The sequence below is a fragment of the Epinephelus lanceolatus genome, chromosome 4 (genome assembly GCF_041903045.1).
Source record: "Epinephelus lanceolatus isolate andai-2023 chromosome 4, ASM4190304v1, whole genome shotgun sequence".
NCBI lineage: Eukaryota > Metazoa > Chordata > Actinopteri > Perciformes > Serranidae > Epinephelus > Epinephelus lanceolatus.
The window spans coordinates 13,746,976-13,759,141 of record NC_135737.1 but is presented as its reverse complement, the minus strand read 5'-3'; the positions used below and the strand labels follow the sequence as shown (position 1 = coordinate 13,759,141).

At 40.3% G+C, this 12,166-nt stretch overlaps 1 protein-coding gene across 6 annotated transcripts in view; it reads left to right on the top strand.

Moving 5' to 3' along the window:
* LOC117260104 (alpha-actinin-4) overlaps positions 1 to 12,166 on the top strand; it is a 72,578-nt gene that overhangs the window by 39,189 nt on the left and 21,223 nt on the right. For all 6 annotated transcript variants that reach the window (XM_033631994.2, XM_033631990.2, XM_033631993.2 and 3 more), the window contains exons 2-5: positions 5,300 to 5,414; positions 7,130 to 7,249; positions 9,362 to 9,448; positions 11,842 to 11,929. In XM_033631994.2, coding sequence (XP_033487885.2) covers positions 5,300 to 5,414; positions 7,130 to 7,249; positions 9,362 to 9,448; positions 11,842 to 11,929 — 410 coding nt within the window. The remainder of the gene's footprint in view (positions 1 to 5,299; positions 5,415 to 7,129; positions 7,250 to 9,361; positions 9,449 to 11,841; positions 11,930 to 12,166) is intronic.

Below are 12,166 nucleotides of genomic sequence, written 5' to 3'. Positions count from 1 at the left end.
GTTTGTCCAGGACACAGACAACAAAGACTTCTGAAGCCTCATCACAAACCCCGTGTCCTTTTTTTTGAGGCAACACATTGGCACCATGATGCTGCTTTGATGACTGACGTTGACTGAAGTTTTGCATCTTTGATCTTATCAAACTATTTAGAATGAATATCAGGCAATAACGATTGGTGACTGATCAATCAGAGCACTGTTAGCTTTTTTTTAAAGATAATTTTGCCTTTTATTTGATAGTGAAAACTGAGTAGAAAAAGAAACTGTGGTGTAGAGAGAGAGAGAGGACAACATGAAGCTAAAAGCTGGAAATGATCGCAGGCTGCTATGATAAGGACTGAGCCTTAATGGTATGCGCTCCACCAGGTGAACTACCAGTTTTAATTCTCGAGGTTACCTACTTTGATCGAATTAAAAGTGAGCTGATCCCAACTCCTGGAGAGAGCGATCAAGCAGGATGAGTGCCAGCGAAGCCTGTTAAACCTGCCCATGTGGCCGCTCTGTGTTGGCTACACAGATCAGATGAGATGAGAGGATTTCTGACCTGAGCTGAGGACACAGATAACAAGCTGAAGGCTGTGTGAGACCCGAGGAAAGCTGGATCTGAGTGTTAAGAAGGTTTACATTTGAGGCATCATGCTCTTATCCTCTAGTATCTATTGCATAACTCTGGTAAGAATATCCTGTGTGTTATTCTTGCTGCATGCATCAACCAGGACCCTACTCTGATCTCACTGTTTGAGGTCACTGTTTAACCTCAGCATGTAATCACACTGATGTGTTATAAGCAGCTTTTGGCGATTTTACACATCTGCAGCTCACAAAGCTTAAATATTGGACAAACTTTTAACTTTAATACCGGGAAACCCTTAATGGGATTAACTGCAAACTGTGAGTGAAGTGGATTCTTGCCTGTTGGGAGTTTTTCTGTTATTTCTGGTGCACAAACAAATAATGTCCGTTTATATTTCAGTGGTCTCTATCTTAATATTCAGTATACAGTGTTATTAAGAAAAGGTAAATAATAATGCTGATCGGAGCACCCTTAAAAACTGGACGTCTTTTGACAGACAGATGGTTAAACTTAAAGCTATTAAGATATAGACCTGCTAACTAATATTGAAACTAGCCAGTCGAGGTCGGGCTTAAACTAAGAGTTAAAGCAGTTAACATAATGCTTGTGTGTCACGTTCATCAGACTTTCATCAACAAGCTGCCAATATGTTTGTACAAGTAAAATAAGGTCAGTTGACATTTCATGTGAACTAGCTTGCCGGAGATATCACATGATAAGTTTGTGGTTAGCTAAGCAGTGAAGCGTAGTCATTAACTTCACCATGTTTAAAGACAGCTTTGATATGTTGTATGAGGACAAATAATCTTGTTAACGCTGCCTCCTTGTGTCCTCTCAGCATGGTTCAGTGTCTGAGCGAGTGTGCCACACCTTGTTGTCCCTGAGTGACATGAGGTAGCCAAAGGCATGCTACATTTCCCCACAATACAAAAAGCCAACTGAACACAAAAGTTTTTTCTTCCTGGTTGTCACAGACCCAGAACAACCTGATGGAGAGCCCTCACTGAGCAGCGTAAAGAGCTACTTCAAACTGGACAAAAGCCAGGCTGAAGTGTCCTTGAGCAAGACACAGAGAGCCTAACAGGGTCTGACCTCTGGCCTTGGAGGGAGGGGATGGAAGCTGTATAATCTGTAGCCTGTGCAGAGAAGTTCCTGAGCTCTCTGCAGGTCTCAACCTGTTGCCGTTTGTATTTTACTCACCCTGTCACCACTCTCAGTGGCAGCGCTCCTGTTGGAACAGAGCCGACTTTTGCAGTTTTATATGTATATTATATAGTGAAGCTGCTCTCTTTAACAGTTCACATTCATAAACCTGCTTTTTGAATCCAAAGCTTCCCAACATGCAGAAACCCTCAGGGGCAAATTCACAAAAGGATTGTGTGGCTTATCTGCACTAGTATAAAAAGAAACTGTAATTCTCAAAGCACCCGCAAAGGGTGAAATGCACCCCTTTGCTTCCAAGCAAATAGTTTTGCAGTGCTTCTATTCTATTTGTGCATATCTAAATTAGGCAATATGGAGCAAAATCAGCCCCATTCTATGCAAATGAGCCTCATTGCAAAATAACAGCCCAGTTCTCAAAGATAAGCACTAATGTCCACATGCAGTTACACTGAAATTATTAGCGTCCCCAGTTTACAAGTGGTGTCTCACCCAGACATTGTTGTGGTCATGGCATGCCTCTTGTCTCTCTGACATTTTTCTGTTACTGTGGTCTTGGTACAAAGTGATTGTATCAAGTGGTTGCAAGTGATGTGCAATTAATGGTGCTATCAGTTGCCGCAATCCATTCTCTGTGAATTTGCCGGTCAGTGTTCCTCACTTTGCTCCACAGGCTTAGATGATGATTTTTACTCTGAAATCCCAGAACTATTTAAAAACATTTGATATTATGTATTGGACATCCTGTGTAGCAAAGGGACGTGCAGTAAAAAAGAAAGGTGGGAAATTACATGTAATTTATCAGGGATATGATTATGTTCATTTGTGAGATGTTTCCCCATCTGTCACAAATCTCATATAATCTTTAGTCATATATCACCATCACAGAACATACGTCGTACTGAATACATCATACAAACCCTCAAATCCACAGTATAATTTCTATGAAGCATTTATAAACAAATCATGCATTTTCTCCAGTTTAATAAAAGTTATTTTAAGAAATAAATGTATTGTTGATGGCCTGTGATCGTGGAAAACACGAGGCTTTTGTTGCAGCTGACCATGTGAAGAGATCAGCGTTGGGACAGTGATGGATGCTGCTTTACTCTTATTGTCTGCTCTGGGTTTAACTTCCTGTCACTGCAATGCCACTTCCTGCTGCATTGTTGTTAACTGTGTGTGTGTGTGTGTGTGTGTGTGTGTGTGTGGTGCATGTCCCTCCTAACTTTGTATGACTGTTTGTTTATGTGAAATGTATCTCCCCTTCCTCCCTATCCAGTGTATGTCCTGGTCCAGTTTATATATATATATATATATATATGTGTGTGTGTGTGTGTGTGTGTGTGTGTTGAAGGTGGTAACAGTTCTGGGGGAGGGTCACAGAGAGAGAGAGAGAGAGAGTGGGCTGAGGGAGAGCACAGGGGGCTGAAGGGTGCTATTATCCACGAGGCTCAATGGGCGCTTTGTGCCGGCAGCCACAGTGGGACGGTGGGGAGAGGGGCAGGGCAGTGAGCAGCACCCTGTCATAATGTTTTTGAACACACAGCACAGGAGAGAGGCAGAAAAAGAGGTGTAGGGATCAAGTTGACTGATACTTACTCAGTCTTAACAGTGATGTTTTCTTCTAAGTTGTCTGAGATATTTCTGTATTCAGTTAATGTCAAATACTGAGAAGGAGAGGATTTGTGTCTGATGTGAGTCTGAAGAGATTTGACTCCAATACTTCAAAAGAACTTTAGTAACAATTATTGTTAAAAGCAGTTAATTTCTTATATTTTTAATAAGTTGTATAGTCTATGACATGTCAGAAATTGTCCCATCTGAGTCATTCCATACCAGCTCAGCAAGGGCCTCCCAGTCCATGTGGTGGATCTTCTTGACTTTATGGCTGGTTTGTGGCATACTAGATGATGTCACTTGTAGCTCTAGGGTTTTACAAGCTCTGCTGTAAATTTGGGCATTTTAAAGTGGGGGGTCTGGGGGGATTCAGTTGCTTTTTGAGCCAACCTCAAGTGGTGATTCGATGAACTGCAGTTTTGGAACTTCCACATTGGCTTAATTTTTCAGTCATGGAGGTGGCCGCTCAGTTGTGGTTCAGTTCAGAAGGTTCTGGTCATATACAAACTGGTTCGGATTGGTCCTGGGTTTCAGCCCTACCGCAGAAAGCCTCAGCATATTCTTATTTAATAAGCTGGAACTGCTAAATATTTCTTTTTAATTTAATAATCTTCGCCGAATAAAATATTGATATGATAATAGTAGTAACATTTTTCTGCTACTGTCTGTCTTGTAACAAGTCAGTTTTATCTTTGTCTTCTTTTCAAGCTTTGAGTTCCTGCTTCCTGAATCACTTTTCCTTATTTTACCTTCTCCTTCCTCCTTTCAACTCTTCCCGTCATTCCCTCTTAAAGCAATGCTCTCATTTCAACTGTAATACATTGATGTTGATTGACACCCACATTAGGGTCACTGTGATCATTGAAGGCTTCAAGAAGTCAAATAATTATCATACAGATGAACACTCTCTCATAGTGGAGTATTGGTTATGTTGTGCAGGATACACCATTTTTACACCAAGATTTATTTTGGTTGTGTTTTAGAGCAATTTTTAGGGCTCCTCCCCCAAATTATGTAACAAGTCAAAAGAGTTTTGGCACACTGATCGATGATGAGCCGTAACTGAGATTGTTGGAGAGTGGCGTGACTAAGCTCTCCACAGTCCCGTGCCTACCTCAGTGCCATGAACTCCTTCACAATAAAATGATTGAAAACACATTTCTGAAGAATGTTGGCTAACCAGAAGCACAAAAGCACGGATTCCAACCAGCTATTGATGTGTGTGATTTGTGCTGGTTGTGTGTCTTTCGCCAGATGTCTGTGTTTGTGATTTGGTACACCATCCTGATATTTAATTACAAGTTATCACAGATGTTTAGTTTGATTGCTGTCTGGATTTCAGATAGTAAAGGGGATGTATTTGTGAGGCTTACTGGACTGTTGGGTGTTTCTTTAACATGTGGGATGCACTTCGGTAGCTTTGGATGTGACAGGAGGGCGTTTTCTTTTTGTATTTCACAGCAGGACTGAGCCCACTTCTGTCACCAGTTATGAGTTCAGAGTTTGTGTAACAAGAATGAGAGGGAGAACAAGGAGGCAAAAATGATAGAAAAACATTTTGTTTTTTCTCTCCATATTTTTATTAGAGTTGAAAAACAGTGCAGGTTTCTTACACAGTGGGTGTTTGCTGCGTTACCGAAAGTGTGCATTGTTTTATTCATCATTTGCCATTTTTGTGACATATAGTTTAAATTGTTTTCGGAGATCACAAGCAGTTCTCGTTTCATAGCTATAGGTATTGTATTCTAACATCTGACTCCTCCCCTTCTGCTACTTCCTGTCTTATCAAAGCAACTCCCTCACCGCCCTTCCTGTTAATTGAATTTCATTTTCATTTATTCTCCATACTAAGGTGGTTTATTGTCATAAAAGCTGGAAAAACAGAACGACGCAGACTCTGAATAATCACCATTTGTCTCCTGTTTCTGTGCTCTCTCTGTGCAGACGTTCACGGCATGGTGTAACTCCCACCTGCGGAAGGCTGGCACGCAGATCGAAAACATCGAGGAGGACTTCAGGGATGGGCTCAAGCTCATGCTGCTGCTGGAGGTCATCTCAGGTAACTCATCTGGACAGACTTGGGTCGATTTCCGGTTTTTGCGCGGTTCAGTGTAAGAGTTTATACCGGTTTGATTTTATGCAAACACGCTGGACCTGCATTTGTTGATATGACATGTTCTGTCATTTTAAAACGTACATCAGTAACCTCATGACATGGCAGTGCTGAATCAAACTTCTATTGCATTAGTGTTAAGTAATATGACACCATTATTAACATAATATTATGTCTACAATTGGACCAACGCCACTAGTGTCTGACAGGCTGTGAGCCGCACACAGCAACATGAAGGAGATCAAATTTCAGCAGAGGTGGGGGGTGGGAAGAGCGGCGCATGTTGTGTTTGTTTACTAGAATGTTCATGTATGTTTTTGGGGTGTTAGTCTCTCAAGAAAAACTAAAATTGCACCAATATGATTTGAGGCCAACAAAAGAGGTGTCCTGACTGGCTGTGAGTGACGAGGCGCGCCGTTTAGAGCTTAACTTTTTCGGATTCCCCGTTTGTATTTATTCTCGTTCCCTGCTTTGAAAGCGCCACAGTGGATGATGAACAGCTGATTCATAAAGTTGAGATGAGAAATTATCTACATGACACCTTTTAAATTTCACTACAAAAACCAACATAAAGTGGCAGTTGAGCTGAAAGTTTCTGGTAAATAACCATCACTAATAACAAGGGAGGCTACTTGCTGTCGGCTACATTGAATGACAATTTCAGTAAATATTCCGACATAAAATGCGTGTTTGCTAATTTGATCGTTCAAACGGAGGAAGATAGCATGTACTCATTGATCTTTTAAGTCTCCAGACTGACCTTGAGTGCACAGCTGATATTTACGTGGCTTGTTTACATGACAGAAGTGCGTATTTAATGGGTTCAATGTGGACAAAGAGCTCTGATGTTAGACGATGTGATGTGATAGTTGGATGCTCATTTGCTGTGAGGACACAGTGTCAATATGTTCTACTCATGAGTGGCTGCTGAGTCAAGTGTAACACCTAATGGTAAAATTAGGTAAACCAATCTGGTCCAGCATTCGGCCTTATATTAAATGGGTTTGAAGATTTTACACCAGCCCAACCCTACATCTGTACAACTTCACAGCACCGGAAAAATGAGGCTCAGTGTTTTTAATTAAACTAAAATGTCTGTAATAACATCTGATGTTTCACACAGAAGCCACAGGGAAAGCCGTCCAGCCCACCACACATTCAAACACGCACTTGTGTGTCACTGAGCAGCGGCCTGATTTTCAAAGCTGTCCCTGAGCTGTCGATCAGAGTGAAAAATGTTTTCAGATGTTGAAGATACACAACATCTCTGTCCATCCCAGGGTGTGGTCACTCACAGTTTCCAACCTCAGTATGGATCACATTTAAAGAAACATTGGGAACACCCTGCTATAGATCTGGTCTTGTGTTTCATTTCAGATTGGAGTGGGAAAATTGCTCCTGTTCATATAGCAGACATTCATTTGAACTGCTGCCGTCCCCTAAATGAGTTTCAGCTTCCTTTTTCTCAGTCATTTCAGTTTTTTCTGCTTTGAGCGACACCAACGTCCCTGCTGTAACTTTAACTGTCCTGACTGAGTGTTGTTCTGCTGAGCTTGTGGAAACATGCTCCGCTCTCGTCACCACGGGAGCTAACTCCCTTACATTATGTGTTTTTGTGTGTGTGTGTGTATGTGTGTGTGTGTGTGTGTGTTTGTCTGCAGGCGAACGGTTACCCAAACCTGAGCGAGGCAAGATGAGGGTCCACAAGATCAACAACGTGAACAAAGCCCTGGACTTCATCGCCAGCAAAGGAGTCAAACTGGTCTCCATTGGAGCAGAGGGTAAGCATGCATTCATGTTCGTATATACAAATATAATAAGGGCCCCCAAATAGATGCATATTACACCAAACACATCCATCTGATGTGCTAAAACCTAATGAATAAAGTTCAAACTATTCCTCATGAGTCATCAGACCTCACTGTGGAAACATCTCATTCAACTGTGATAGTCCCTCTTAAAACTTCTGACCTCAAGACCAAAAAATTTCATACTTGATGGTGAGTGTAAAATGCACACCCAATGAGGACTGAGGTCAGAGGTGCAGGGCGGATATCACACTGCTTTGTGTGCGTATGTGTGAGCGTGCGTGTCAGCTGGAGGACCTTGACCTTTATCCTACTCTATTAGGGAACATGTGACATTCCTGCCACATGACACTTCAGATACTGATGACCACTGAACTCAGAGTTGCCCAGAATACTGCACACACACACACACACACACACACACACACACACACACACACACACTTTCTGGCCCTCTATAAAAGCAGCCCACTAAAGGTCATCTACTGGAAATCGACAGAGAGAAAAATGCCAACATAGAAAATGGAAAAGAAAAAAAAATGAGGGATGGAAGTGATGAGGTGAGAGAGAACGTCCTACAGAAATTATTAAAACCCACACATTCTAGTTCTCAGGCCTCCATTTGTTCTTCAGGGACTTCAGTCTTAAACCTTTCTGTAATGAGTTGAAGTACAGAGTTGGTGTAACTCACAGAACAGAAAGAATTTAGCTTTTATTTTTAAATTTAGAAACGGTGATTATTATTATAAATGTCTGGCAACATTATGGAAATAATTCCTACAGCGACAGACCTTTGTGTTAAAGAGTAAGATAGTTTTGGTCAACCAGAAACAACCCCCAAATTGCCTATTGCCAAACCCACCAGCCTCCTTTTAAATAAAGAGTAATTTTATGATAAAAAATAACACATGATTCACACTATAACACACTTCATTCAAAGTCAACAGAAACAAAATAAAACTTACAAAAACCATCTTGGTTCATCTTTCCACTGTTCCAGCAAATACCAACTACAGTTTGGTTAAAATAATCCTTAATTCACCCAGTTAGATGTGAAAATAGGCTCATCCTATATACATGTTAAAATGACCGTTTATTTACACAGAGTCTGGTGGGTTCGTCGATGGTGATTTCGAGGCTGTTTCTTGTTGAACAAAAAGTCTCTTACTCTTGAACAAAAAGGCCAATCTCTGCAGGGATCCTCTCCATAGTATTGTCAGACACTTAGAATAATATTCTGAGCCCATTAGCAAAAGCAAACACCTTTAGGTGGATGGAAATTGACAGTGCACAATTGCTTCGAGTGGTAACTTTGCAACCTGTTTTGCTTCTGTTGCAGTTTCAAAAATTTGGTCCCATTATTTGCTTAGACACTAAAAAGTGGGCAATAAGGATCCAAGTTTAAATACTGACGTTACCCTTTTAAGCAGAACAGAAACCTTAGAGCCAGACATGAATGTCAAATTAACCATGAAGAATGTTAGAACGAAAGTGATGTGGGACAAATTCTCAAGTGAAAGCTGACAGTTAAGTGTCACAGATCGACTGGAGCAGGTGAAAGTATGAGAGGATTGTATGTGTTTGGGCTATGAGTGGAATGTGAGCCACACTACATACCTTCTCACTAACATATCAATGCATGTGACTCACTGTTCTGTTCTGTGTGTTTTCATTAATCTGACAAATATCTGTAGATCATTGTGGGAACACTGAGATATGTGATATTCCAGAGTTCCAAACTGTAAATATTTACACTGGCACATTAATTTTTTCACGTCATTTGACAATATCCTACACAACATATTGACTTAACTGCATATGTGTCTCTTGTACAACAAATTAAATAATAAACTGTATTTTATATCTACTGAGATTGGAATTATTTTATGAAAGAAATAACTGTTTAAACATCTCATTTAGACGGAAAATTGAAAGCTGTGGGACATTCAGTGCAGTTGTGTTGGCATTATTAAATGTAAGAGCAGATGTAAGGTTGTAAAAACAGCAGCGATAGACAAGATTTACAGTCTAATAAAAGAAATGTGGTGATTGATTGAAATGATTTTTTTTTGTCTGTGTGTGCAGAAATCGTGGACGGAAATGCCAAGATGACCCTGGGAATGATCTGGACCATCATCCTCCGCTTCGCCATCCAGGACATCTCTGTAGAAGGTACTATTTCCTGTTTGTTATTTTGCAAGTGCCTTGCTGAAAGGCGCTCCGTCAGCTTGACTCCCGGCCAGATTTTCAGGATTAATTAGCCAACTGAGGCCTGCAGTAATCTTTGGTGTTTACACGCACATGCAGATGTGCAAGCTGAGGGTGCATCGTGGGAACTAGAGTGGAAGTAACAAGGCTAGAGACATTCATACACACATGAGAGGGGGTTGAGTAGTGATGGAATACAGGCAAGATGAAACAGGTCTGGCCTACATGATGACTGACGATGATGTAAAACTACTCAGTGCTAGGAAAAGGAGCTGTGTGTAGGATTTATGGTGATCTGTGGGCAGATATGGAATATACTATTGACAGTTATGTTTTCATTAGTGTTTAATCACCTAAACTAAAAATCACTGTTTTTTGTTAGCTTAGGATGACTTCTTCATATCTTCATCAGGGGACTCCCTAAAAAAATGATATTTCACACAGATGGGTGTGGTTTAGCAGGATGAAACAGTGCACGCTTCACCAAGCTCTGTGCCTGTCTCAGCCCATGCTCTGAGCGCATGTCCATGCATACAATATAAGATCAGTTGATTTGATGCATGTGTGAAGGCGTACGGTATGATTTTCCTATAATTTGTATGGTCTCAGCTGTTTGGGCATCTGTTGATGCAAGATACCACATTGATATCACCAATCTGAGTAGATGTTTGTTGTTAGACATAACTAAGTCCATTTAAATGTCAGTATATTTTAGCATTATTTAGATACATACATACATATTTTCCAGTGTAACATTATGATTGTAAACTAAAAATGTATCAGCAGTCAGGTAAAAGATATTTACAAATCTGCGGTGAAGTCTATTTACAGTTGCAGCTGCGTCAGCAGCACAAGGAGCTTAAGTGTAAGTGCATCTTCGTAAATCAATGATCACAAAAAATAAAATTAAAAAATCACCTCTGTTTGAAGGTACAGTTAGGCATGAGGTCTCCTCTAGGTTTAGTCCAGTGGTGAAGGCAAAGATTAGGTTAATAATCACCTTTTTTAGGTTCCAGTTTGCTAACTTATCCAAAGGGTGAGGAACGACCCATGCGAGCCAATGAGAATGCACATCAGGCACACAACACTCTGTGTGATGTAGGGTGTATGGCACCGCCCCCGAATGAAGGGATATCCAGTTAGTTGCAGTTTGCAACCTCACCGCTAGCTGCCACTTAATTCTACATACTACACCTTTAAAGAAACTGGGAGGCATGTTTTTAAGTGTAAAGTACCATTAGGAAGATCAGGAAGAATTTGACTATCTTAGATTATTATTTCATTTCATGACTTCTTTGCTTTCTTACTTGAAATATTGCTCTTGTTTTTGATCCATTTTTAGTTTATATACAGACTCAGTTCTTTGACATAGTGTTATTTTCCCTGGCAGTGTTACTTTATTTTATTTTTGGTTAATTCTATGCAGATGACACTTGCACCAAATGTAATGTGTGTGGGATTTGGGATCACAAGTGTGTTTGTTAATATTACTTTATTGATAGTTTTGTGTCATTGGACTGTTAATTTTATCATTTCTTGTTTTTATGTTTTTTTGTTTAAATGTCTGTTCATTTCCACGTTGAAAACGAGGTGGTGCATCTCAAAGGGTTCAGGACATATTATTACCGGGTTATACAATGAAAAAATTGCTGCATTGTTAAAACTTTTTCAAACTAAGTCTACAGCGAACACTTATTTTCATTATCCAGTAATCTGCCAGTTTGTATTTCGATTAATTGATCAGTTGTCAGTTAATGGCAGGCTGTAAAATGTCAGATAATGGCCATCACAAGGTCAACAGTCAAGAACACTGAACTTAGATTGATATAAAACAGCAACAAATTCTCATCCTCTGCCATTTCCTGCTGATAAACCAATGGATTAATTTACTAATCACTCCAGTATAAACAGTCATAAAGGCGGGTGTGCCGTTTTATTTTTGCAATTATTCTGCTGAATAAATGTTGCCTGGAGAATCAGTGTCCCTCAGTCAGAGCTGTAATGACTCTGTGGTGGCTAATTAAAACCGTCTGTGTTGACTAACTCTGGTGGGTGTGGGCCACTGTGAGGAGTACTGACTCATATTTTTTATTCACCATATTAGTGACTGATAGGTTTCTGATGTTTGTTTCGGCACACACAGTAAACAAAAACATCCTGATATGTTAAGTCCGCTGATGAGGACTGAAGCAGTTTATATTTAGCACACTCATAAACATGCTGTGCAGTATTTTCCTCTCTGCTTGAGCACCGTTAATAGAATAAAACGAGATAATTCACTGTAATGAAGTCTTTTCCAAAACAGGCCTCTAACTCCTGCTGCTGCTACTCTCTCTCCTCCTTTCTCCTCATTACAGAGACCTCTGCGAAGGAGGGTCTTCTGCTGTGGTGCCAGAGGAAGACCGCTCCCTACAAGAATGTCAACGTGCAGAACTTCCACATTAGGTATCACACACTCACACACTTAGAGACCCTAGAAAGTAATAGAAATTCGGCATTTCCATCAAAATTCATTTCTCTACCTTGAGGCTCAAGAATTTTTATAAGAGCTTTTAGGGATAGTAAAAGCCTCCAGTGAAACCCTGATTTATAAAAGATAAATAGATGAATTAAAAAATGAAAAGTCTGCAAGGAACTTTGTCAGATCTGGCCAATATTGAAGATGAAAAGAAATTAACATGT